Source organism: Brienomyrus brachyistius, chromosome 1 (assembly GCF_023856365.1).
Source record: "Brienomyrus brachyistius isolate T26 chromosome 1, BBRACH_0.4, whole genome shotgun sequence".
Classification (NCBI taxonomy): domain Eukaryota; kingdom Metazoa; phylum Chordata; class Actinopteri; order Osteoglossiformes; family Mormyridae; genus Brienomyrus; species Brienomyrus brachyistius.
In genome coordinates, this window is record NC_064533.1 from 45,752,159 (window position 1) to 45,778,584 (window position 26,426).

General features: G+C 38.9%; 2 protein-coding genes across 3 annotated transcripts; both read left to right on the forward strand.

Annotated features, from left to right (window-relative positions):
- Positions 1 to 292: 292 nt before the first annotated feature.
- pibf1 (progesterone immunomodulatory binding factor 1) lies at positions 293 to 15,772 on the forward strand. 2 transcript variants are annotated; one of them, XM_049024064.1, is made up of 17 exons: positions 293 to 1,198; positions 1,605 to 1,705; positions 1,860 to 2,058; positions 2,940 to 3,059; positions 3,394 to 3,527; positions 3,660 to 3,768; positions 4,500 to 4,681; positions 5,150 to 5,275; positions 5,483 to 5,581; positions 6,732 to 6,897; positions 7,215 to 7,365; positions 8,716 to 8,806; positions 8,941 to 9,043; positions 10,738 to 10,868; positions 11,315 to 11,399; positions 14,590 to 14,763; positions 15,330 to 15,772. In XM_049024064.1, exons 1-17 carry the CDS (start codon positions 950 to 952, stop codon positions 15,381 to 15,383), a joined length of 2,274 nt encoding a protein of 757 aa, XP_048880021.1. In that variant the 5' UTR covers positions 293 to 949; the 3' UTR covers positions 15,384 to 15,772. The 2 variants fall into 2 exon arrangements, with proteins under 2 accessions (XP_048880021.1, XP_048880029.1); XM_049024072.1 differs by having other exon boundaries at positions 7,245 to 7,365.
- A 453-nt stretch (positions 15,773 to 16,225) lies between these two features.
- On the forward strand, positions 16,226 to 25,006 carry LOC125748196 (Krueppel-like factor 5). Its single transcript, XM_049024124.1, has 4 exons — positions 16,226 to 16,710; positions 18,338 to 19,166; positions 19,595 to 19,654; positions 22,788 to 25,006. Exons 1-4 carry the CDS (start codon positions 16,534 to 16,536, stop codon positions 22,964 to 22,966), a joined length of 1,245 nt encoding a protein of 414 aa, XP_048880081.1. The 5' UTR covers positions 16,226 to 16,533; the 3' UTR covers positions 22,967 to 25,006.
- Positions 25,007 to 26,426: the final 1,420 nt, after the last annotated feature.

The following is a 26,426-nucleotide window of genomic DNA, read 5'->3' on the forward strand; positions in this document are numbered from 1 at the left end:
TGCAATCGAGATTAGTTTTGGCAAGTAATTTCTTTAAACGAATTTGCACACCTAACATTTTACTGATTCAACAATTATACCCGTGTATAGTTGCGTAAATTCAGGTATTTCGGATCTTGTAATATATCAAAAGCGTTTGGACAACTAAAATTTAATCAATATGCATATCAAACTAAGCATCCAACACCCAACAAACGCCCATATGAACGCGACGAAAGGATTGATTTAAATATTTGAAAGTTTTCACTTCCGGGCAAAGGTCGTAAAAAGCCTTTGTTACACTCATAGCGCCCCTTGTGGTTCGGTGTACATTTCCCCACACGCAAGACAGTGAAATTTGTTTTTTTTTTTTACTTCGTTTTTCTCATGAATATCTAAATTTGCAGAGAGGATCTTCATATAATTTGGGTCCATGCCGGTATTGGTACTATCGAAGAAGTGCTATGTTTTTAGTAGGTGCTATCGGAATTGAAACGTCAGCCGACTGTTTCCAACCCCATGAAGCGGGATTATTGAAAAGCGAAATCCCGCTCCGGTGCTAGCTGGGCTGCTTAGCAACGTGGCTGTTAAAACGACGCTATGCTAAAAAGACGCCGGCTAATCTAACTACTCGTGGTTTCAAAGTTACGTTAAGATAGTATGGTAGCTTTACCAAAAGGACGTCCTGTCGTCTTTTCGGCGTTGTTTTCCCTAATATTATAAATGGATATTGTCCTTAATTTAGATTTAGGAGATTTAATAATTTTACTTTCTAAGGTACCGGTTTTGTTGGTTACATATTTCATCGTGTAATAACGTTAACTAATACATTTTTGCCTTTCTGGTTGCGGAAACATTTTTTTCTTCTACATAGGCAGATAATCACTTTGAAAATACGGATAACCGAAAATAACTAGCTAGCCATTAAGTGTTTTCTTTAGTTTATTTACCAGAGCAGCCCATTGCTAAAATGCCTCCCAAAAAACACAAAGATACAAAGGTAAACGTGTCAAGCTCGCTGGAGTCCGAAGACTTTAGTTTGGAAACGACGGTTCCGACCGAAGACGTTTCATCCTCGGAGGAGAGAGAAGGAGCGCAGAAGGTCACCAGGCAGCTGATCGAGAGGAAGGAGCTGCTCCACAATGTGCAGCTGCTGAAAATCGAGCTGTCACAGAAAAACCTTGTGATTGATAACCTCAAGGTAGATCACCTCACCAAGGTAAGACAAGGGGCCGGCGTTTGAGGCACCAGCCTTGGTGGCTAATCATGTCATTCAAACAGTCCCCAGTATGAAATGCACGTTCGTTCAAATCTGAAAGCCAGGATTTGTTTTGGTCTATCTATTTGTTTTTGTTTGTTTGTTTCAATGAAGGTACTAATTCAGTGTTTAACTGCATTTTTTTATTCACTTGTGTCCATGTGTAGATTTTGTTTCATGTCAATCTTGTTAATATGCCCGACTTTCTTATATTACGTGTGCAATAAGGAACGGAATTTCATCTCTGCATATCACCCATGCGTCACAGAACTGAGATGACAATAAGGCAATGTTGAGGACTGCATTGGGGTGTATTATGTAAACTTGTATGTGTTGCATGTGACCGACATTGAGATGATTTGCACAGATTGAAGAGTTAGAAGAGCAGCTGAATGATGCCCTTCATCAGAAACAGCTTCTCTCACTGCGACTTGACAGCCAACTTAAACTTCAACAGGAAGAGACCAGGTTATAAATATTCTTAAATTTCAGTTGTGTGGGTGTTTTACGGATTTGGAGTTGGTGCTCCAATAAATCAGAGGGAGATGCGTTGATTGTCCGATTAACCGAGGCCTTTTCCAATATATTCTACTGTTTGGCTGTAATGCTTATTTCTGAACAGAAAACAGCAGGCTTTAAGGAAACAGGAGATGGACACTATTCTGTTGCGACAAAAGCAGCTGGAGGAGACCAACAGACAGCTTAGTGAAAAAGCGGGAGATATACGGCGAAGTTTGAGAGAATTGGAACTGACCGAGGAAAAGTACAATGAACTCAAGGAGCTTCCGGAGGAGAAGTTGTCCATTTCGGAATACGTATCTGTGAGGATTTTATTTACTTTGTCATTTGTTCATTCATGCATATATACAGACATGTATCCAGCCACAGTACTATGTACAATTCATAGGCTGATATCTTCACCACTAGCCATCTTAATATGTTAGTCGGTTAGTTTTTTTTTTTTTTTTTTTTTTTTTTTTTTTTGAAGTATTCAGCCAATGGTCGAGTCAAAAAAAAAAATTGGATGATTGTTGCTAACACTGGTGTGATTTTAGGAGGGATTTTAGGAAAAATTAAGCTGACACACCTTGACAGACATGATATCATTTTACACCAACACAAAGATCATTTAAACATAATGTTCTTTTACTGCCTAAGCCTTTTGCAAAGTGCTGTACTTTTTCAGCTGTGGCATTTAAGAAAAGTACCATGGCAGATAAAAAATCTTAAGCAGGGTTCATCAGCATGGTGCCCTTTGGGCACCAGGATGCCCCCCCAAGGACCACATGAGTCACCCGCGGACCTGGTCTATAAATAGCACAACTCACCAGTGAGCTGCTTCTACAACTTAATTTTATCCTGTTGCTATTCTTTAATCACATTTGCATTTATATAGATTTGAAAATGACAATAACTTAAAAAAAGCATTTAAAACATGTTTATTATACATAATGTTTAGATAAATTTAGGAAGGTGTTTCAAACTGGTAGCCCTTCGTATGGCTCGGTACCCGTGAAGTAGCTCTCAGTTTCAAAAAGGTTGGTGACCTCTGCTCTAAAATATATGCAGGGGAATTAGAATTCTGCCCTGCAATATAATATTGGTATACAAGCTGGTAGGTTGAGAATCTCTTCAAAACTGTCGTGTGAAACCATGTCGTGAGGACAGAGGAGATTCTGAATACTTCTCATGTGGGTTGCAGGTACGATTCTATGAAGCTGTGACCCCATTGAGGGCTCAAATAAAGGAACTTCATCTCAGAAAGAATGGCCTTTCGGAAGACCTAGATAGCCATAGAGCTCAGCTAAAGTCCCTAATGGAGGTATGAATCAGGAATTTAAACAGTTCTGATACCTTAGCCCTTATGTATTACTGTATAATGCTTATTGAAGTATTGCTTAAATTAAATGTTCAATTTAACACTTACATCCATCCATCCTCTACCGCTTGTCCTGGTCGGGTGCAGAATGTGCATTAAAAAGAATACGTACACTATAAAAATGTGTGAACTTTTTTTCTGTTATTCATGCTTTTCCGATATATTTAGAAATAAGATATTAGATTTCTAATAAGGACAGCTTAAGTCATTTTTATTGGATGAAAAATGTACTCTACTAGATGTGAAATTTAAATGTCATTATGTGTTTTTTTCTAAGAGCTATGAAGAAGAAAGGAGAATTCGTTCTGACCTGGAGATCAGGTGTCAGCGGCTCACTTTAGAGCTGGCGGACACCAAGCAACTGATTCACGAAGGGGACTTCAAGCGAGAGAACTACAGCAAAGTGAAACGGTGATACACCACAGCATTTCCTGGTGCCCAGTAATTGTTTGGGATTACATGGGTGGGTTATGAAACGCAACAGTAAAATAATACCAGGACTGAAAGTGAACAGAGTATATGTTTGTGTTCTTACGCCTATAGTGAAAGGGATGCCTTTGAGACTGAAATGACTGATCTCAGGAGGCGACTGGAAACAATTGAAGTGGTACATAGTGCACAGACTAAGGAAAGGGATCACTTGAACAAAGAGGTAAAGTGTTATGCTGCTTTAAAAATTGTGTTTTCCCTATTTGTACTTGTATATATGTGCTGTCTGGTCTGTAGCTGCAAAGGTCCATTTAGTCCGGCCCTAGTATAGCTCTGCACCTGCTTTGAATTGTATTTTGGTGAGAACTGTTCCAAAAAATGCATGAAAGTAGGCAATTAAGCTTAAGTACACTTTACTTCAAAGTGGGACAGGATGCTGTGCTAGTGATCGGAAGGTCGCTGGCTAAAATCTATAGTAATCAAAGTCCAGGGACTGGCTGACTGTTTTCTCAGTTGTATGTGTTTTCCATGAAACAGCTGCTGCATAAATGTAAAAATAAAATAAATAAATAAATAAATATATATATATTTTTTTCCCCACAAAAATGTGTCTTCCCAATCTCAGCACTGTTACAATTGTCTGTTGTCAAATGAGCACTTCCCCTGGAAGCTGGTAATTGTGCATTTATTTGTTTTGTTTTATGTTTTTTAGGAAATTAGGTATTGTGTAATTAAATTTAAGTTACCGACAAACAATGGTCAAATTTGTTGTATGATTCTTGTGTAATTTTGTATTTTGTTTTATATAAACTATTTAAATAAAACAAGAAAAAAAGTTACTATTGCCATGAGCAGGATTACTAAATCATAGCATATTGGGCACTGTTGCTTTAACTGCTTATTATGAATGATATTGCTGTCTGGCTCACTGAGTGCACTTCCAAACTCTATCAGGTGGCTAATCTGCAGCAGTCAGTCACCCTTCTACAGAAAGACAAGGAATACCTGAACCGTCAGAACACGGAGCTGAGCGTCCGCTGTGCGCATGAGGAGGACCGTCTGGAAAGGCTGCAGTCCCAGCTGGAGGAGAGCAAGAAGGCCCGGGAGGAGACCTATGAGAAATATGTGGCATCAAGGTGGGCAACGGGGAGCAGCAGAGCTTTAAGAAGCTGCGTGTTACCGGGGGCGGGGGGGGCGAGGGTGGGGGGGTGTCGCCTCGCAACAGGGACATTTCATTCGTTGCATTTACTCCCAGTGCTTTTCTTGTACATCTTTCATTGCTTTAAACACTTCTACATTTTTGAAAGAAAACTCCTTCACCCCCCCCCCCCCTTTTAGGACCCGTTCTTTACATGGGTGTGTTGTGGTACATTACTGCATCACTTATACAGGCTAATACAAAAATTGAATAGGGAAAACAAAGAAACAATGAAAGACAGACCCCTAAATCACAACAAAAGAGGAACCGAAAACTCCAAAGGAAAAACCTCTGGAGCTCTGAGGTCAACTGGCTGCCTGTAACGTGTGACTGAATAGCTGATGTATCATAATCACATAAACTGCGTTAATAATTGTTTCTGTTTCTGTTTTTTCCTTCCATGAAGAGATCATTACAAGACCGAGTATGAGAACAAGCTCCGCGCTGAGCTAGAGCAGATTCGACTCAGAACAAATCAGGAAATCGACAGTCTCCAAATAACATCGAGAGAGATATACGAGCGTGAAAACAGGTGAAGAGAAACAAATTACTGAATATTTAAATTATCAATCCAGTGAGTTTTTATTTTATTTTTTTTTTGGCCAGTAACATTTCTGCTTACTACCTGTTGATTTAAATGAATGGAAACTTGTATCAAGTAAATACGCAGATCTTCAGAAATTATTTATTTCAGCTAAGAACACAGTTTACAGTTTACTTACTTTCTTATACTAACCAGAAACCTCCGTGAGGCAAGAGACAATGCATCCGTGGAAAAGGACAGAGCTGTCGCCGCAGAAAAAGAAGCCTTGGATAAATATGACAAAATCTTGGAACAGTAAGTGTTAATGATTTAGGATAAATAAGTGTTCTCCTTCTGTCTAGTGACATGTCTTTAAATGCTGTCTTATGTACATGTTAGAAATCATTTTATTATACATGTGGGAGAGAGAGAGAAATTCTGAATATTGTGAAACTAATGTTAAACCCCTCGGTCTGAATGTTCGATAGCATGTTACCTCATTTTATTTTGCGTTACATTTTTCTTACGTTTCAATGCTATCAGCTATAAGGTTAGTTTTAAAGAGGTTATTTTTGAAGCTGTTATAGCTTTATGTAGGCAAGACACTTTTTCGGGTTTGCAGCTTTATTTTCTCAACTGAGAAATGTTTGCGTGTGGTTAAAATTGTGCGTACCTCCTGAAATTTAACGAAGAGCAGAGATTTCAGTTTGCTTTTCATGTCTTATTTCTTGATGTCAGAGAAGATCATCTCTGCTGCTGCTCTGCATGCCTGAGATTCTTGCAGCTCCTCGGAGCAGTTGTTGAGCATTCTCTGAGTTTTTATGCGGGTGGTGGTGTCAGAGGAGTGGGGGCAGGATCGTCCGGAGTCACATGGTGTGCACTATGAGCCAGGAATGGCAGATGCACCACTGCAGCTGAGATGTTTGAAGAGTTAAGCTTGTACGTTTCTATTTTAAGAAAACCACGGAAAATAAGAATTTGATGGTGTCACATCTAAAACAGACCTGCTTTAAAGATGTAATTGGAAGGAATTCCGGCCAACTTCTGCATCTGACACTGGCTGCTTGTGAGACAGTGTGCCCGTTTTCCTAGAATGAAATTTCTCCTTGAAGCAACAAAAAAAAAAACCTTGAAATATGTGCAAAATTTGTGGTCCAGTAAACAGAACTATGCAGTTGGCGCTTCAGCAATTTCTACAGTTTCACAGTTAAACTGTCTGAGTCTGTATAATTCAAATGTGGTTATTTGTTCATAGTAATATATATATTTTTGAAAAAAAATATCAGTTTTTTTTTGTCTTGAATAAAGTAATGGGGGTAGGATGAACACGCCTTTGTTGTGTCGTTTACTGTAATGAAGAGTGAGTAAAAAATGAAAGCGCACTGTATTTGGCGGGGTTTATGCATTCACTTGCCCCATGACCCATCAGTCGCTAGCCTGGCTGCCAGCTGTCCTGCCTTTCCAGGTTCAGACAGCTTCAGCTCGGCACAGACAGCAGGGTGGCTGAGTTGCTCAGTCAAGTGAAACTGAAGTCCTTTGAAGTGGAGCGCACTCAGATGGTGCAGGAGGAAACGGCCAAGAATCTCAGTCAGTGCCAAATGGAATGTGAGAAGCAGCAGAAGAAGCTGGAGGCAAGTCGCCGAATGTGGACATGGATCGTCACATACATCGTATTTAATCATTTCAATCAAAGTGTAGTTTGCTCTTTGTCTGGCTGTATATCAGGCTATAATGTATAAGTACACTCAAAACTGTGTATTACTGCTACCACATTTATACACGGACTGCCGTTTCATTGCCTACTAATTGTTGGTGGTACTCCATTGTCCTCCACACCGATGGGTATTACACTTGTTAAATAAGCTTAATTAATAGACTTACAATAGGTTTTTTATAAATTTTTATTTTTTTTGTATTTTTGGTCTAAAATCAGTATGTTCTTCACCAGGTCTTGACTAAAGAATTTTACCACCTTCAGATGTCCTCAGAGAAACGGATTACTGAGCTACAGGCTCAAATCTCGGAACATCGGGCACGCCTAGAAACGTACGAAAAGCTAGAGAAGGAGCTTGATGATGTCACCATGCAGGCGGCTGAAAGTGGGTTAGCTGATATGTTTGTTGTTGTTTTTTTTTGTGTGTGTGTTTGTGTGTGCGCGCATGCGATGTGTGTGTGCGTGTGTTACACTTGGTTATTTGAGTTTCTCATATAGTCCTTTTAAATCTCTAATTTTGTTTTATTGATTTCTATTTATACTATTTGGCAATAAATCTCCATGTTTCCAGTATTCCTGCTCAGATTAACACCCGCAATTCCCATTCCCTATCGGGTACTTATTTCAGTGATTATTTTTGTCATTTTAACACTGTAGGCAATGATGAGATTTTGCATCTTATGTATTAACTAGAGGAAGTGATCCGGTGTGATGGCCACAATATTGATTTTTAATATCGATATTTCCGTATAGCCTTTGCTATGCTATATTTGGTGATTTTTTATATATATATATATATATATATATATATATATATATATATATATATATATATATATATATATATATATATATATATATATATAAAATCACCAAATATAGCAGATATATATATATATATATATATATATATATATATATATATATATATATATATATATATATATATATATATATATATATATATATATATATATCTGATATATATCAATGGAAGGACTGTAGTGAAGGAAATGTTCTGTGGCACCTGTGGAAAAACCAAAGACAAGCTTCTGTTTTTACTCTGCATCTGATGGATTGAAAGAAGAACAAAGATACTTATTCTGATGCATCGAATAGGAGTTTTTAAGTGCCTTTGTGACACCGGGAGTGTGGAGGATTGATGAATGCGCCACTCTTGCGATGACATTAGTGTGGTGAAGGTCCTCTGTGTCTGCGGTCCCTCAACTGTTGTAGATTTATAGAAACAGCTGGAGGGAATAAAGAGACTGTGGAAGAACATAAATTTCCAATAGACCCATTTAAATGAGGAGGAAATCAAAGCGTGTAGTTTAAGTCCACTTCACAGCTGCCGGTGTTTTGGCTCAGTCTAATGTATAGCGAGAGTCTATGCAGACACCAGGCTGTTACTGTTGTTTTCTGTGTAGACAGCAATTTTGTGGGCGGCACCACCGATACGTGCCACATATGTCAAGACATCTCCCCCCCCCCCCTTTTCAGCAAGGTGAACAAATGAAGCAGGGGATGCCACATTTACTTCTTCTGCCCAGTAAAAAATGCTTGGGGGAGTTAACCATTTAATAGTATATTTTAATAGAATACAAACCCATTTCATCAAAATTTGGCCCGTTAGTTGCTGACGTTTTCATGCCAGCCCTTCGCAGCTGAGCATTTTTTATTGTTTATTTGTGCATATTTTCTGACATGTTTGTTTGTTTGTTTGTTTTGTAAACAGTGGAAAATGAAGATGATGCAGAAAGAGTTCTTTTTTCGTATGGTTATGGTGCAAATGTGCCAACAACAGCCAAAAGGCGATTAAAGCAGTGGTAAGCACTCCCATTTTTATAAAGGGGGGAGGAAACTGACTTGTTTCCAAGTTTCAACCACCTCCCAGGCCCAATCTATACACGCTACATCAACTACTACAGTGTGTGTGGCTGACAGTTTGTTTTGTTCCCAGTGTTCACCTGGCAAGGAGGTTGCTGCAACTAGAGAAACAGAACACCTTGCTGAGAAGGGATCTGGAGAGACAGTCTGCTCATGTTGGCCAGATGGCTGAAGAGGTATCTTACCTAATAGCGTGACTCTAAGCACTGCTATTGGATTTAGCAGTTCAGTTTTTATTAAGCATCTTTTGCTTGCAATGTATGTAAACTCCTTTCATTGTCGGTACTTTTTCCCTTAACACCTGAACGAATGTTTCCGTAATTGTCTGCTGCTGCATTTATATACCATCACCATGCTTCAAAACTCAGGTTTTCATGTGTTACAACAAAAAAAAACTGCTGCTATTTGTAGATCAGTCCACATTTACTTTTTTTTTTGCTGTTTTTGCCAGAGTTACTGTGTGTCGTCATTTTAAGAGTAACATAGCTATAACGAGTTGGTGCTATTTTGTAGAACAAGAGCTTTTGAGAGGAGATGACTTTGAAATCCAAGGAAAAAGAGCCATAATCTCTGGCATCAGGGATGTAATTGTCAGGGTTGGGAAGGTTTAATCTCCATAGTAAAGGATTTTCTATTAACCAGATGAATCTCTCTTGAAGAATCAGGTGTCACCTAACGATAAAAACGGGGTCAGATCATTTGTCTTCGATTCTGTTTTCTTGAATCAACATTTAAGTGAATACCGTGTTTGACAGCCATGCTTGCTGGTTCTGAAAAGATGGCCGTAACATTTTCTTGTGTGCAACAGAGAGTTTCTGCCTTTATGCTTGATGTTCTTCTCGTGCTGCCACATGTATATGAAAGAGAAGGCCTCACAACACATGGGAAGTCCAGACGCTGCCAGTGATCCCAGGAGTGGTTCACACCAAGAGTAAACAGTTCATTCAGCTCTGCCGTGTGATTGATTGTGCGTCTCTCTGCCGTGCATCAGAAAAGCGTTGTTTTCTTTTTGCGATTCCAGCTGACCTCTAACCATAGCCACGGAGTTTGAGTTAACACAAGGAACTGAAGTTGACATCTCCTGTGTTTTATTTTTTTCTTTTGGTTTTGTATGCAAAGGTGAATGTGTATTTAGGCTGAATGCCTTTAGATTACATGTTTAAAAGCCACACACATCTCATGGCAAAGACAAATGATTTGTTGGTTCATAGGTCATGTTTAGATTTTGCTGTTCATCTAACAAGATATGGATTTTATGATGAAGATCCATCCATCCAACTTTTGACTGCGATTATAGGTCTGGATCGTGGGGTGAGGGGGGGGGGGGCTGGAGCCTATCCCATTTAACAATAGGGCGCAATGAGCACTCTGGAGATGTCATTCATAATTGCATGTCTTTGCACTGCAAGAGAAAACTGAAGTCCCAGGATGGAACCTGGATATTGCGACACCGCGCACATGGCCAGCAAACTGCCCCAGTTACTATTATTTTCAGTTGTGCAAAGCTTGCTATTTTTAACCAATTAAAAGTCTCCTGTAATAATCCATGATATATTGATCAGCAGGTAGCAGCTTGGTAGTCGGTACTGTTGCCTCACACCTCCAGAACTGCGGGTTCAAATCCCACTTCTGCTATTTTCTGTGATGTTTTTATCTTCTTCCTAGGTTATAGTTGTCTCCTGCAGTACAAAGACATGCAATTAGGCTAACTGGCTTCCCCACGGTGCTTGTGGTGTATGCATGTGTAAACCTGTAATAGATTGGATGTTCCCCATCAGTGTACCCTGTGCTGCTTTGGATAGGCCCCAGACCCCCTGCAACAAAAGTTAAGTGCATAGAAGGATGGGTAATCACTGTTTCTGTGTTTCAGGTTGAAGCAGCCAATCAGCTCCTCCAGAAAGCTCAGCAGCCTCAAAGCTACCTAATTGATACAATTCGTCAGAGAGATGCCCAAATCATTGCACAGAAAGAGCGAATCTCTGAGTTGGAGGACACTGTCAGGTATGGGCTCGGCATATTCCCCTTACTTTGGTAGCTCAGCGCATCTTTTTCTGGCAACAATTCCATTTGGATTACCGGAATTGATTAGCACATAAAGAATCTGCAACACAAAATTCAGTAAAACACAGTTTGTATCTGTTTTATCTGGTAAAAGCTCTCTTCCATAATTAACCTGTAAGAGATGGTCACTAATTAGCTAACAATCAGTCTGTTAACGAACCAATTAACAGTCAATAAACACATTTGCACTGTCCGTGTTGATTAAAAAAGGAATTATGCCTGACTTTAGTCATCATTTTAAACTCATTTAATCTGGCTTAGTATTAGCAATGCCATTTGTGTTGTACTTTGAAAGTGATGGCTGTTGGGTTGTATTCCCTGTGTATGGCCAAGCATCTCTCTCCTGTAATCAGAATGTGATGGCGCTGTCATTGTATTCTTCCCAGAACACTGAAAAGAGAGAAGACAGCCCTGCTGCAGGTAAAGAACAACATGGCTGCAGATCTCGAGCGGCTTCTGAATCACAGAGAGGTAACTTGTGATCGTAGTGCTTTGCCTGCTAGAAATGTTGCATGACATTAGAGTTTAGTAATAATAGATATTTTTGTTCTTTTGAATAAACATGGCATGAGTAATCTTTTTTTTTCCGATTAGACTTTTGAAGTGCCAGTCTTTTGCCATCAGGGAATTCTTAAGATGCCACACTGACATTGACATATTTCTTAGCTTTTCACAGGCAAAAAAAACTCCTGTTGTGTCAGTTTTGAAGTATATAAGGAATTACTTCTGAAGGAAGTGAAAGAAGACAAATCCTATCTTTGTATGATTCCCAAACTCAGTTGGTATGGCGTATAATCTATGAGACAATTGACTGAGAAAATCATATTGCAGTGATTGCAGTGTTGCTGTAGAGCAATAGATGGCAGCAGTGTATGATTTGTACAGGTCCTGTTAAATTGCATCGCTAATTCCCCTATTGATGTAATCCCTTTGGCCTATTTGATTTGTTATACATTGTATTCATCTGTAGTAACCAGTGTATTTCCTTTTAATGAATTTAACCAACATTTATTTTTAAGGTGTGTGTAGTACACAGGACAATAGCTATTGTAAAGGTCATCAACACGTAAAACCGTAGCAGGAAAAATCAGATTTGCTAGTGTGACTGTAAACACGTTTTGAATTTTTCTGCAACTTTCCAATGAAGCAACATGTCATAAGTATGATCGGTGTAATGGTTGGTGAGCTGCACAGTGAAGTGAATTACCCTGTATGATTTCGCTGGAATCTCTTTGTAATTGTCATATCTACATATTCAGCTGATCCATAGTAACATGTTTGTAAGAAAATATGATAATCTGTGCATTTAAAATAGATGAATAATAACAATAATAATTTTAATTATAATAATAACAATAACAAGACAAATAAAAGACAAATTCTAATCAAGAAAAATCACTAAAAATCATAATGTGTTTTATGCTCAATTTACTTTTGGTTCTGTAGTTATATTTATACCAAAATATTTAAAGATTCAGAGTGAAAATGCACATGTTTATAGTCTACGGTATAATTACTCATTGTATTCACATGTCCGTAATCTTATTTTGCCTGCAAGATATGGTATGGTTTGTTTAAAGGGTGGTTCTCCCAGATAGCAAGTGTAGAGACGGCTGGTTTTCGCCTGTTACCTTTGTCGCATCATCACATCTCACCTGCTGTATAAACACACAAGCCCATAGCTGCAGTTTCTTGTTTGAACAAGTTACGTTTTACAGAATACTGGTTCACAGGATGTTATCAATGTGTGTTTCGAACATAAAATGTGAACGTTCTTAGTTCAGGTGGCTTTAAACATCCAAATACACTGGAGTTTGCATGCCTTGTACTTATATAGGCAGGAATTAAATGAGAATGTTGTGCGACTAGAGTTGTCAACTGACATCCTAAACTGTTGATATATGAGAGTTGTCTAGCAGTTATTTTGATAAGTGTTTTGTTCAGTCTGTGCAGTAATGTGGAATTGCGTGCATTCTCAATTTTTAATGATTTTTAAAGACATAAAATATATTCACTTCTATTCATTTAATTTCAAAATTTTATTTTTTGAACCAGAATTTGACACATCTTTCCATCAATAAACTATAACAATAGAATATCTGTGGAAAAGCTTCATATGAAAGAAAGTGTAGCTGATAATGCATTTATAGTATATCTATTTTCCCCCTGGCATAATTTTTGCCGACTTTACAACTTCCAGTGGCATGTTGGCATAAAGTATGCAATCCACACAGACAGCTGCAGTGAGCTTTTTTACATGCCAGCGCATATGGTCCGGCAGCGATAAATAGAAATATTAAATGACTCGGAGACTGGTCTCAACCTAGAAGAGGCACAGAATTGATAGAGAAAATGATTACGCATTCAAGGCAATTATTCTAATGGACATTAAGTACAGAATGCATTTGATTATCTGTCAGTTCACAGATGGCCTTTTCTTAAAACTCTTACATGGCATGTGATGTTATTTATTGTAGCCATTTATTTGTATATTATTACATATGTCAACAATATTTTATGGGTATTTTTAACAGCCTATTTTTTTCAAGGTTGCTCTAATGGTTAAATATGTTAACATTAATATTAAGATTATATGTGTATAATAAATTCTACTTGATGCCTTTGCTGCATTGTGAAGTGATCAGTCCAGTTCTGCCGCTTGCTTTGCAAAGCATTTGTGTTTATCCTGCATCACTACGAATTCTGTGGTGACAATACATGTATTTTAAGTCCACGCCCAAACAGCTTTGTCTCCTCCTCTTTTGAAAATGTCTCTCTCCATCAGTGTCTGTAGATCAAATGGATTCATAAGAAAGTTTGAAAATGAGGATTGGCAGTATCATACAGAAAGACTGAACAAACCCTTATGCATTATTTTTTTTATCGAATGTTTTTAACACTTGAATGATTCAACCAGCATTCAATGAGATATTGAATATATATATATATATATATATATATATATATATATATATATATATATATATATATATAATATAAATTTTTTTTTTTAACTCAAGAAAAGGAAAAAAACAACACTGGGTAAATACTAGGTCCCTGAAACCTACTATAGTCGCATAGGGGATTATTATATTTTACATAATGTGCATTATTTTATAATTTAATAAACTGGGAACACCAATAGAATGGGCTGTGATATCCATATAAGGCCCTAGTAGCAGGTTTTCAAGTGGCTTTTGGGGGCCAACGTGCAGCAGCATGAAATGGGTAACTGCTGGTCGGTATAACTCAAAAGAATGAAGTTTGTGGCCAAACCACTGACATGATTGTGGGGCTCAGTAATAGCATTGATTGAACATAGGGCCACACTTTGCTAAGGGAAATGAATTAAGGAGAGCCACATATGCCTTATGTGAGATGTCTGTATTGGCAAGTGCCAGTTCAATAATTCATTGAATGTAATCCACATTGCATTAAATTTAATGTCTCTACTGCCACATGTAGATGTTGTCTCACGGCCCATCTGCAAAAGCAATTATTCTTTTAACAAAAGTCAACTTTGGGAATAGCAACCGTAATAATGTTTGCAGTGGATTAGTCTGTGGTCTTTGTGCGGATACAGTGATATGTTTTCAGAGGTAATCTTTTCCAGGCTATACCTCTCCAACTGATTTCATCTTATGTCATCTCCACTTTCCAGGAATTGTCTGTCATGAAGCAGGTTCTTATCCGGATGCATTCGAGGCAGACTGGTAATATCTTGCCACCTCAGCTTAACGTCACACCTGAATCTTCAGCTTATAAGTCTAAAGGTCCGATGAAACGTGCGGAGGATGAGATTTATGACGAACCCAAACCAAAACCAACAGTGTTTGTGAGTAAACGTTTTACCCTTATATATTGTTTGTTTTCTGTAATGTTGTGGACTTGCATTTCAGTGTTTAGGCTGACATCACATCAACAGTAGTGAGCATAACAACCTACTATCCAGATACCCTAAACAAACAAGCCCAGAGCAAAACATTTTAACACGCTTTTGCTGTGTGTTTGGTTGACTTGTATAGAACAACTCAGTATATATAGACACTGGTTTGTCAAAACATTTTCCAGAGTAGTTGGGTTCTTAAGGTAAAAATGAAAAGCAGTTTACACAGGTTTTAAAATGGCATTTATGATCATACATTTTCTCCTCTCTTGCATGTTAAAGCTATAGGACTAACACTTTCCTGAGTAGGCATCTAGATAATTATGTAACTGTTTTTAAACTCGATTTGTTATTTTGTAATATGTAATTTAGTTGGTTTAATAAACAGTTTTTGGGTTATACTGAAAATCTTTAATACTGTGCTGTTATTTGAATTTAACTTAAGGTATGCATTGAAGACGCTGCAGTTGGTTTGTTGTAATAATTAAATGTCACTTTCACATTTTTTTCCCCAGACAAAGAAAGAACCCCCTGAATGGTACAGACAACTGAAGCACCAGTCTAAATGACAGACTAACTTCATTCAGCAGGATTCGATAATTTTCCTGATTTGTATGAATCAAAGTACATTTGGGGAGGATTTTTCTCTTTTAATTAACTTGCTCTAATTTCATTTCTTGCTGTATTTTGCACATTCTCTTAAGTTATGTTGTAAGGCTAATGTACTCCCCCGGGTTTATATATGATGTGAGCATTATTTTGGTTTATGGACTAGCGATTTCTCGATCAACTCAACCTGTCTAACCTGTTATGTCTATTAAAGCCATTCACATGGCTATGGGAAATTATACTTTTTCAGAAGCCCAGAGTTGTCTTACTGCTGTGTCACACTGTACATTTCCCTTTATTAAAATAGTTTATACATGACATTGAATAAAATAGCTTTGAAATGGCATAATGGTTCGGGTACTGTGGTTTAACGTCAAACACTGCTCTTAAGATTGCATGTTTAAATGTGTAAATCGTCCTTTAGGGTGAGAACTTAAGCTTTTACTTGACCGAGGTTATATATATATACCTGTAATGTCATTAACTTGAATTGAAGATTAAGAATCAAGCGTATTATGTTGGAGTACATTTCAACGAGGATCAATTTGCCCCGATTTCTTGTTTGTTCCAATAATTTCTTCGCAAAGCAAAGAAGCATCGCAGGGGTAATTGTCAATATTTGGGGACATACGCATGAAAACGATATTCAGCATCTGGGCGTGTTGTGAAATTACGAGTAAATCACCGTTTAATTTCTAATGGTCGAGCTCGCGTGACAAACAGTGATGCGGCCCGGAAAACTTGTTTTTCGTGTCCGCTCGTGCTGGAGCTCGCGGGTCACGGCAGCGCGCGATCGTGACGCCTCGAAAAACATTGTTTTGAAGTCAGTGGGGAATGCGCGCGCTTCAAAGGCTCGCGGAGGAAGGCGTATCGCTACAATTGAAAGAATGCTCGGCCCCGCCCCTTCTGGAAGCATAGAAAACTAACTGATACGTAATTTGACAAGTAAAGCTCAGCGTTGGTGAAGGGAAAGCGTACGGTCTCTCATTAACTGTCTGCAAGCTGTTTGTTTGCTCCTCTGTAGACACGGCATATTCCGAAACACGTTTCTGAAATTTAAGTCTTTTATGTTAGGGGCAATTCTTATATAAGCCCGTTTATTTTTTTTGTATGGCCACTTCTGTTCTACCAATGACTGCTGCCTTGTCTCCGGGGCAAGAAGAGGCGTTTTACACACAAGTGAAACCTGCGCCGTCTGACGGTTTCCAGGGGGAAGACTCGACGTTGTTTGCCGTGGATACAAATAGCCGAATGAGCGGGATTGCTTTATCTAGCGACTACGTGCAGGTAAACTCTATTCTGATATTGACAAAAAAAAGGTGGGGGGACGGGAAACGTACGGGAGAAATGCAAGTTTTAAAAATAGAAACGTGAAGCACAATTGTCTGGGGGAGCATCTGCGCCTCATTTGGAGGTGTGATGCATGAGTATAGTGTATTTACAGAAATAAAATACGTGAGAGTCCACGCAGCGTGGGTTGTGTTCGTCTTCATGTTTGGGTTAGAGAAAGGCTCAGTACTGACTCGCATAAGCCTACGGTTAGCCCTCGAAGTATGGCTGGGGATAGGCGGCTCGCTGGAACTCCCCGCCTGGCAGGCACGGACTGCCCGCTGGTCACTTGACTGCCATTCCGTCAACAACTGACTCCGCTGGCCCGCACATTAGGACTCGCGGGCTGAGGTGAAACCTCCCAGCAGCGCCGACCTTAATCAGAAAACTTGTGAAAGAGATACGTGTCCAACGAACAGCTGGAAGATCTAAATTCAGAATGGATTTCCATAGCTCGCAGAGATAACTTCCAATCGCGCAGTTGCTTTGGTGGAAATGTTTTATATATATATTTTTCTTTTCTGTTTCGTTCTATGTCCCGCACGTTGTTCAGATTCCCCCTTTTAAACGTCTGATCGCGGTTGGCGTTAATCATATTTTTAATATCTGTGTGCTACAGTTGCGTGTGTACATGAGCGTGGAGGGAAGTGACATTATTAATAAACCATTGAAATAAACGCTCCTGTATATATGTTTCATTGGTCACAAGAATCTGATGTCAGATTTGCTACGCAGAGCGCTGTTTTTTTGCAACAGACTGGGGAATGTAACGCCAATTGAAGAGTACTTCATAAATGTTTTACGGATGACTAGTAACGTATCAGGGCGTCTTCCACCTACATGCGTTTCTGCAGGATGATATGTCTGTTTGGAGATCAGCATGTCAAGTCTAGTGTTACACTCGCATAGTTTGTCAAGCTGCCCGCATTTATTTCGCGGCAAATGACATTTATCCGCAATAGAAAAATCGTCTAAATTACAATTAACTGCTAGTTGATCTTTCTGCTTTTATCCCCCCCCCCCCACTCCACCTTCGCGGTGAAATACGCCCGTGCTTGTTTAGAAGTGCGCGGTTTGCGTTCGTGTTATCGCTGCATGCTGAGAAGTGGCTAGAAAAAAACAGAAGTGTGAGTGATGGATAGTTTGCAGAGCAATTTTTAGATCGACTTTATGAATAGGAGTCATAACAAATGAGTAGGCCTGTGTGTTGTTACAGTTAAACTCCCCTGGGTAATAGCAGGCTTTGTAAATATTGCAGTACGCCAGTGTGTTGTTTTTACATATTTTTAATGATGATATTCATTAGTCCTGATGCGATTATCATTAACGTTTTAAGACGCCACATTTTACGTTTGTTAACACGAAATGGCTTACATCAGCTCATGCATGAATCTTTCTGTTTTATTAGAGATGCGATTTTTAAAACATCTCATCCTGCAAACAATGTTTATATGCATTTGTTTTTTGTTTGCTTAAATATTTCTTTTGAAGTATTACCCTTGAAAATCACAGCATCGCATAATTTCATGTAAAATACTATATATCAAATACCTGGTTTTATATTACGATTCTGTTTCCTTTTCAGGCGAATCTGGAGATGGACAGATATCTGGCAACTCAACCCCATGTTATGCCAGAAGACAAGAAGTCACTCAGAGAAAGTACGTTAATGATGGACCATTTCTTCACTGAAGAGTCAGGCTCCCCCTACAGCATCAACATGAACGTCTTCCTCCCTGACATCACTTACCTGCGGACTGGCTTATGCAGGCCCCTGAGGACCACCGTGAAGGCCGAACCCATGCCATCCTTCATGCGGCCCAGTTGCTCCCACGGCAACGCCGCATCCTCACTTCCTGAGTTCACCAGTATCTTCAGTCCGCCCCCTGCGGGGGACTTCGATAGCGTCTTCGTCAAGCAGGAGATGCCGTCTCTTGACATCAACCAAGATGGCCCCTTGTTCCAGCTCCTGAATTCTGAGATGGACGTCCCTGTTCCTGGGAGCCACGTGTGTGCGGACATTCACCGCGGTAATCCCATGGACTCTCCCGTTTCCACCATGAGCGACCTGCACTTGCCTGATGAGCAGAGTACCATGAAACGCTTCTGCGGCATCCGTGGCGGTGCCTTCCCACTGCCTGCTCCATTCGTCCAGCACCAGCAGCAGAAACCTGCCTACTTTCCACCCTCTCCTCCTAACTCCGAGCCTGGCAGCCCAGACAGGCAAAAAGAGCTCATGCAAAATCTCTCACCGCCCCCCTCATACGCTGCCAGCATTGCCTCCAAGCTGGTGGTCAACAGTTCGGGCGTTTCACCGACCCTGTCCACACCCCAGCAAGCCCTGCCCGGCAAGTACAATCGTCGGACGAACCCGGACCTGGAGAAGAGGAGGATACACCACTGTGACTTTCCAGGTAAAGAACATATGCATTTCATTTCGTTTTCTCCTCTACTTCTGGGCTGCTTGTGGTCACAAAAGTATTTTCATCAGTTTGTACTGTGAAGGAAATGCTGTTAACCCATCTGCCTAGACAACCTGATCCTGAATTATTAATATGTAGCTAAAGCTTTTTACAAACTCAAAAAAAAAAATGACAGGAAATGGCCTTCAAACAGCTACCGAATCCCACTGCATCATTATGTTCAGACAGAACGCTTTTTTTAAATATCTATCTATAAACAAGTCACTGCAATGATGCATTTTATACATAAAAGCTCAATAATGGCATGTAGCGTGATGTAATTTATTGACATGAAATTGCTTTGGTCTCTTATTTGTGACTGTGATTTACATAGCTTTGACGAAGGAGGACTAATGGCATTTTACCGTCTTTTACACCAGGATGCAAGAAGGTTTACACCAAGTCCTCTCATCTGAAAGCTCATTTAAGGACTCACACAGGTAAGGTTCTATTCTCCCTTCCGTAAATTTAATTACACGCGCCAGACACTTGTGATTTATGTTCATCTATGTCTCGATTCTAGGCAGAAGTTGACTTTCGGCATCGGCACACTACTTAAACCTTAATATAGTTAATCAATATAAGAGTGCTAATAAATTGCGTATTAGTGATGCTGCCCACTTCTGAAGCCATTCACCAGATTTATTTCCTCTTTCTATAGTTCATTCGTAGAGATTTTTATTCAAATATATCTTTTGCTTGCTTTACATACTATAATTTTTTTTCCCCACAATGCTTTGCCTTTTCATACAAAAACAAATTCTTTAATTCATGATGCTATTACAATTTATAATAAGCTGTGTATTTCCCACTTATTGCTCTCCTAGCACTTAACACTGTCAGTTTAGCAAATGGAATTTCCCTGTGTTTTATCTGGAGGGAAGAGTGGTTAGTTTAAGGTAATCTGCTTCACCTCAGAGCGCTGAAGGCATTATTGTTGTTGGGATTAGAATTGGGGCGCGATACTTGATATGCAGACTTTGAGTTTGCGTGCACATTGCGGTGGTTTAATTGCAAATACGCACAAAGGCAGCTGAAGCACATGGCTTAATGGGTGACATTCTGATCCTCAGATGAGATCTTTGCCAATTCCCGGGGTATGAGGTTTTATAACCCAGTATTCAGTTTCTTTCAATAAGAAATGATTTTTGCCAAATGCAAGCAACCAGCATAGTGTAACTCATACCTGTACGATACCTGCAAGTCTTGTTGTTTTTCAAAACAAAAAAACCCATGAAGAGCTGCTTAAGCATGAAGGACAGGAATCCGCAAACATTTTCAAAATATTCTAAATTTGGGCAAGTTTAAATAAGCACCTTCTTTGACAGTTTTAACATTAATCTTGTAGCTTATTGTATAGTTAATTTTAATAGTTTTTTTTTATTATTGTGTGTGTTTGTGTGTGTGTGTGTGTGTGTGTGTGTGTGTGTGTGTGTGTGTGTGTGTGTGTGTGTGTGTGTTTCTGTGTATGTATGCATGGAATCTAAAATATGTTTATATAAAAACTGCATTTTTCGTTCTGTATTTTATATGGGTAATGGCTTTATAAAAGGAATTATGCAGCTGCTTGAAATACCAGTGGCGTGCATGTAAAGGGTAGCATTTATTTATTGAGTCATCTGAGGATTAGGTGTATTGTTAGCTATTAATTATGACTTTTAAAATGGCAATGGGGATTGTTAGTGACATAGTCCTTATAAATTCCATTGATATTAGCAAGTAGAAAGTTACTGTGGGACGGTCGCGATGTCACATAGAGAAGTTTAGAAATGTTATACGCTGTTTTCAAATAGATAAAAACTCCTGCTGCATTAAACAAACCATGAGAATGTAGTCAAGATATATGGCAGCTGAGAGACTTTCTTGAGTTCTGCATCTTCACAGTTTCTCCCCAAGCGGCATGCTGGGAGATTCTGTAGCTGCTCTATCAACAGTCATTATCTGAAATATTTGGAGAGGTGGCTTATGCCAATCTGAAAAGGTCTTCACAATGGCTTGATAATCACCTCTGATAAAGAGAGCCGTGTCTGTCTTCTGCAGTGGAAAGTGCTTCAGGCAGTTTGTCTTCCATTTATAGTCCAAACAAGTTAATGCATGTCGCCTTTAATAGTCTCTATTTAGAATACCTGTATTTCTGTCCTTGTGATGTCAAACAATTAGTGTGTCATTACCTAACTGAACTTACTTTACTGAAGCTATATGCATATCTGCATCATATTGATACCTTTTGTTGTACTGCATAAGGTTGAAAGACCTATTGAAAGGTTCACCAGGATAACGTTGCTCTGTATTATTAACTTAAAAATAAAAGCCCCATTCAAGAATAGCAGTGGTTTCGTGTCAACTAGAGTCGCATGATTTAAATTGGCCGTGTGAGCTGTTTTCGTCAAAGCTCTTTGTCATGTCCTTTAGCGACGCTTCGAAGCGATTTATACCGTAGGCAAATTTGCTTTAATATTTTCTGGTAGTTACAGTATGTTGCGTATTTCCAGTTTGACAATCAGTTCTGTTTGGTTTGGATTCTATTTTAAGATGGGATTACTCTTGACCTGACTCAGTGGAAGGAAAACAGCAGCAGGTTTTGTGTGGTTGTGACTTATGTCGGCACGCTTCCATAAAAGCATTCATAGTTTTGTCTCTTCATGTTCAACAGGCTTTGAGGTGTTTTGGTTTTGCCTTGGGAAAGCCAAATACTGTTTGGTTCCACCAGAGCACTCCCTGCGTACCTTCTTTTTAAACTTCATTATGACTCGCGTAACCATGTGCTGTGTTGCTGGAATACTGGCATAAGTAGAGTAAATATTATTGAAAATGTGAAAGCAGCATTAAATTACAGTATTTAATCTCCAGTTTCAAATGTTTATTGTGAAACCATAGATACGTTATTTATTATTATTATTATGATTTTGAAAATGACTAGATCAGTGGAGGAGACGGGGTCACCTGTTACAGGGTTTGCATTTAAAATACATAACTTAGGTAAAAGTGTGTGTGTGTGTGTGTGTGTGTGTGTGTGTGTGTGTGTGCTTAAGCATTAACTGTTCTCAAGCAAAGCCATTTTTATGAAAAGTGAAAAAACAAAAACCATTAATGTATGGTAACATTCATAATGGGGGAAATGGGGGCTTTTTAAAATCTCATTTTCCTGGGGACCACACTGTTGTTGAGGTCTTTGTGCCGACGTTAGTGTCAGGTCGGTATCTAAGATGGGGAAACCTGAAATACGGTTGCCCTTATATTATTTATTTGCTTTGCTCTTTGGTGCAAAGAAACTTGTCTGTCTATCCTATTTACCTGTTTACTATATTATATCAGTTGTAGCGCTTTAATACAGTGACTATAAATGGTTTGAAATTAATTCCGTCCTAATTTGGACTTGCAGCATACTGGTATGGATTCCCTGTCCATAAACACTCCATTAAACACTGCCTGCTGGCTTTTTATTTATTTTATTTGTTTAGTTTGACCCTGCAACCCTGGCCAGGATATGCGGTCGGAAGATAGATACATGGATGGGTCCGCTTTGACGGATTGTGGTGATGATCTCACGTTTTGGATCCATTGCCGTTTCAGGAGAAAAGCCCTACAAGTGCACGTGGGCAGGTTGCGACTGGCGCTTCGCCCGCTCCGACGAGCTAACTCGCCACTTCCGGAAACACACTGGAGCCAAGCCCTTCCAGTGCGCCGTATGCAGCCGCAGCTTCTCACGTTCCGACCACCTGGCCCTCCACATGAAGAGGCACCAGAACTAGGGCACCACCCACCCAGCCGCTTTCCCTCAAGTCTTGCGTGTTGTTATCACTTTTTTGGGGGGAGGCTTGACTTTGTTGATGTTGGTCTCTTATAACGTGCTTTGTTTCTGTTTTGGAAATGGGAAATTGATCTCTTTCGGAGTTGCAGATGAGTAGCCTTTAAGCAGCTGTGTCAACCAACTTTCACCACATCTCGTTCTGCGATATGGGCGGTAACAGTGGCTCAGTGGGTCGCACCTCCAGGGTTGAGGGTTCAAATCCTGCCTCTGCTCTGTTCTGTGGAGTTTGCATGTTCTCTTCATGTTCTGCAGTGTTCCCCTGGGCTCTGTGTTTCCCATCTGCAGTCCAAAGACATCGGTTTAGGGGAACTAGCGTTTTGTTTCTATACTGCACTTAGTATGTGATTGTGAGTTTCTGTCCTGCCATGGACTGGTCTGTCCGGTCCGGCCTGTCCGAGGTGCCCTGTGCTTCCTGGAATAGGCCCCAAGCACAACCAGCCTTTGTGCTTTCTGGATACGTGCTTAGCAGATGGATCTATGGATATTTCACAAAACTGTTAAACCTATTACTGTTTTCAGTGAGAGAATGAAATGGCAGACCCTGTCCTATATAATGGTATACTGTACTTGTTTCTTTTTAGTTATATACCTCACAGCCCCCGCTACTCCCTTTCTCAAATTAAAATGAATTTCACGTGAAAAATAAGCTCATATAAGAATAAACGGTGCACCACTTTTTCTTGTCATGCTAATTATATTGCCCTGTTTTTTTTCTCTACTTACTTTTAGGATAGAGAGCTCTTTAATATTCGTGAGAAAGTGGTAGATTGAGCTTTTATGTGTAAAGACAACAAACAATCAAGGGACTTAACTATTTATTTCACATGGACACCTGCAATTAGACCTTGACCTAATTATAGAAATTAGTAGTGAAATGTTTGACCAGTGCTACTTCAGATCAAGGTTAGATGTTTTGACTGAAATGGCATTTTGTCAGTTATGGTATTTTTTTATTTTAAATAAGACTTTAGAGATTCTTGCAGTATACAAACTGTACCCCACTGAAAACCAAAGAGCATTGCTGGCCTCATAACACTAAATTTGCTTTCAAAATGTAGCGAAGTGTAAGACTGTGGAGATTTGATCTGATATTTAAATTTTAGAAGTGGCAAACATGAGCAGTGTTCTTAGGTCATTACGTTTTAAACAACCTAACTATTCTTCTGTAAATACTGTTTGCTTCACTGCCTCTTCTTCACCCTAGTAAACTGGAAAACAATCTTTTATCACACTGGAGAAATGTTTTCTTACGGCACGTGAAATATTGTCTTTTCTGGTTTTCAGCAGCATAGTACAGCAGTGTATTTAAAAGTCATATTCAGAAGGGATTGTGACAAACTGATAACCAGTATGTAATTTGTACAGATCTCTGTAAATGCATGCTATTTAAGCATTACTTTAGACATCATGAAGCCAAATGATTGTAGAATGCCACATTAACAGATAATCGTGATATGCATTCTGAAAATACATTTCTTCCTAAGTGCCTTCTTGCATAACAAGTTTCATACAGGCTACTTTGGAAATTTGCTTTAAGATGCTTTCTGTTGGGGTGGTCATAATAAGCTGTTAAATTGGTTCGGGATTTCATCTGTTCTTAGCTTTGACATATGAAACAATGTATCCTTCACTGTAAAGCTGCCATTGTCCTTATTTATTACATAGCTTAGGTAATTGGACAAGTAAGAATAAATCATGTTATTTGAATACAATGCCTTAATGTAAATACTTGATATGCAGTGTAAATACTGTTTTTCAGAAGTGTTGGTTGCTCTCCATTAACTGAAACAAATGGGCAAATGTTTCCACTGCCCTGCTCCCATTTTTGTTTTTTAATTGATTTCTTTTATTTTATTTTATTTTTTCATTTTATTCTTTTAGAAATATTGGTGTAAACGTGCGAGGAAATGGTTGTCTCGTGCATCCATTAATGTTTGAAACTGAACAAAAAAAGCCCAATAAAATAATTTTTTAGTTTTCAGTCGTGTTCAGTTATTGTTTCCTTTTCATTATGAATATTGAGCTATAGTATTGACTTCTTTTAATTTTTAGTGATAGAATTAATAAACTTAATTTGATTCAGGAGCCAAATAAACTGAGAGCTTGTACACTTAGTGATTAAGGTATGACGTGTGCTGTAAATGCAGAAAAGGAGGGTATATTTATTTAAAATTAAGTGTTGTATGCATTCCATATACTCTTTAAGCATACATTTCAAAGTAAATTAGTATTGCATCACTATTCTGGAAATGACCTAATCTTGTATTTTCATTTCTGAATGTGTTCTTGTGCCAATTGTTTGAGACAATGAGACCAAGAGAAGGGTTCTTATCTTCCTAACTAGCAAATGCACCAAAAAAACATTTAGAATTGCTGCTCTTCAAGGGTAGTTTCAAAACTGATACAACCCTGCTGTTAGTGATTTTAGTGAATGATGGATATTCGAGTGCAAGTCTGTGTTTGTGCTTTGCTGCTAGCCAGCGTAGAACAAACTATCAGTGTTATCAGACGTTGCTGATTAATGAGTACATACAATAGTAGGTGGTTAAGGGTCTCAAAGTCTTGAAGTAACACATTACTCAAGTTTTATTGATATACATCAAACAATAAAAAAAAGATAAAGACAAACCTGTCCAAGGTAATGCATATGTGTCTGAAACTGCTTAAACGGAAAGAAAAATACTGATTCTTAAACAGTACTAGGTCCGTTGGAGTTCAATGCCTTGCTAAGGGCTTAGTCGTTTTAATTATGATTCTATGTTTATTTGGGACAACTTCCATTAAATAAATCATTCACACCTGGGATTTTAATATAACAAAATTACGGTGCTTGTCTTGTTTTTACTGGATGCATTCAGCATTTGTGAACCCGGCCCACAGTCCCGTCGTGCCTCTAAAACAATATGTGAAACAAATGTTGAATCATCTGATTAATAGCACGTTAATATGAGTCAAGTGCTGCAGCGATCATGGTGTTTGTTTTTAAATGAAATGTTCAAAAGGTATATTCACCATTAGAAAACCGTATTCCAATTATATTTTAGTAGAAAAAATTAATTAAATGAATACGCAAAAAACTAGTGTTGGAATATGTTAGGACAACCAGACATATCACGCACTAGGCGCTTCTGTCGTTTGGTCCGGTCTAGGTGAGAAGCAGCTTCCGCAAGTTTAAAAATAAAACTTTCGTATTGTTATGTTCTTGGTATTTTGGGCACTCTGGCTTTTTCTGCATGCTGAAAATGTACAGCTTTACGATTAAAACGGGGACTTTTCCGCTCTGCATATGTTCTTGGCTGATTCACAGAAATAACCCCTGAACATAACATAATGTGCATCAGATGTCAAAGACAAACAAACTAGTGTTTATAGATTCAGTCAAACAGCGCAGATCTTTCCTC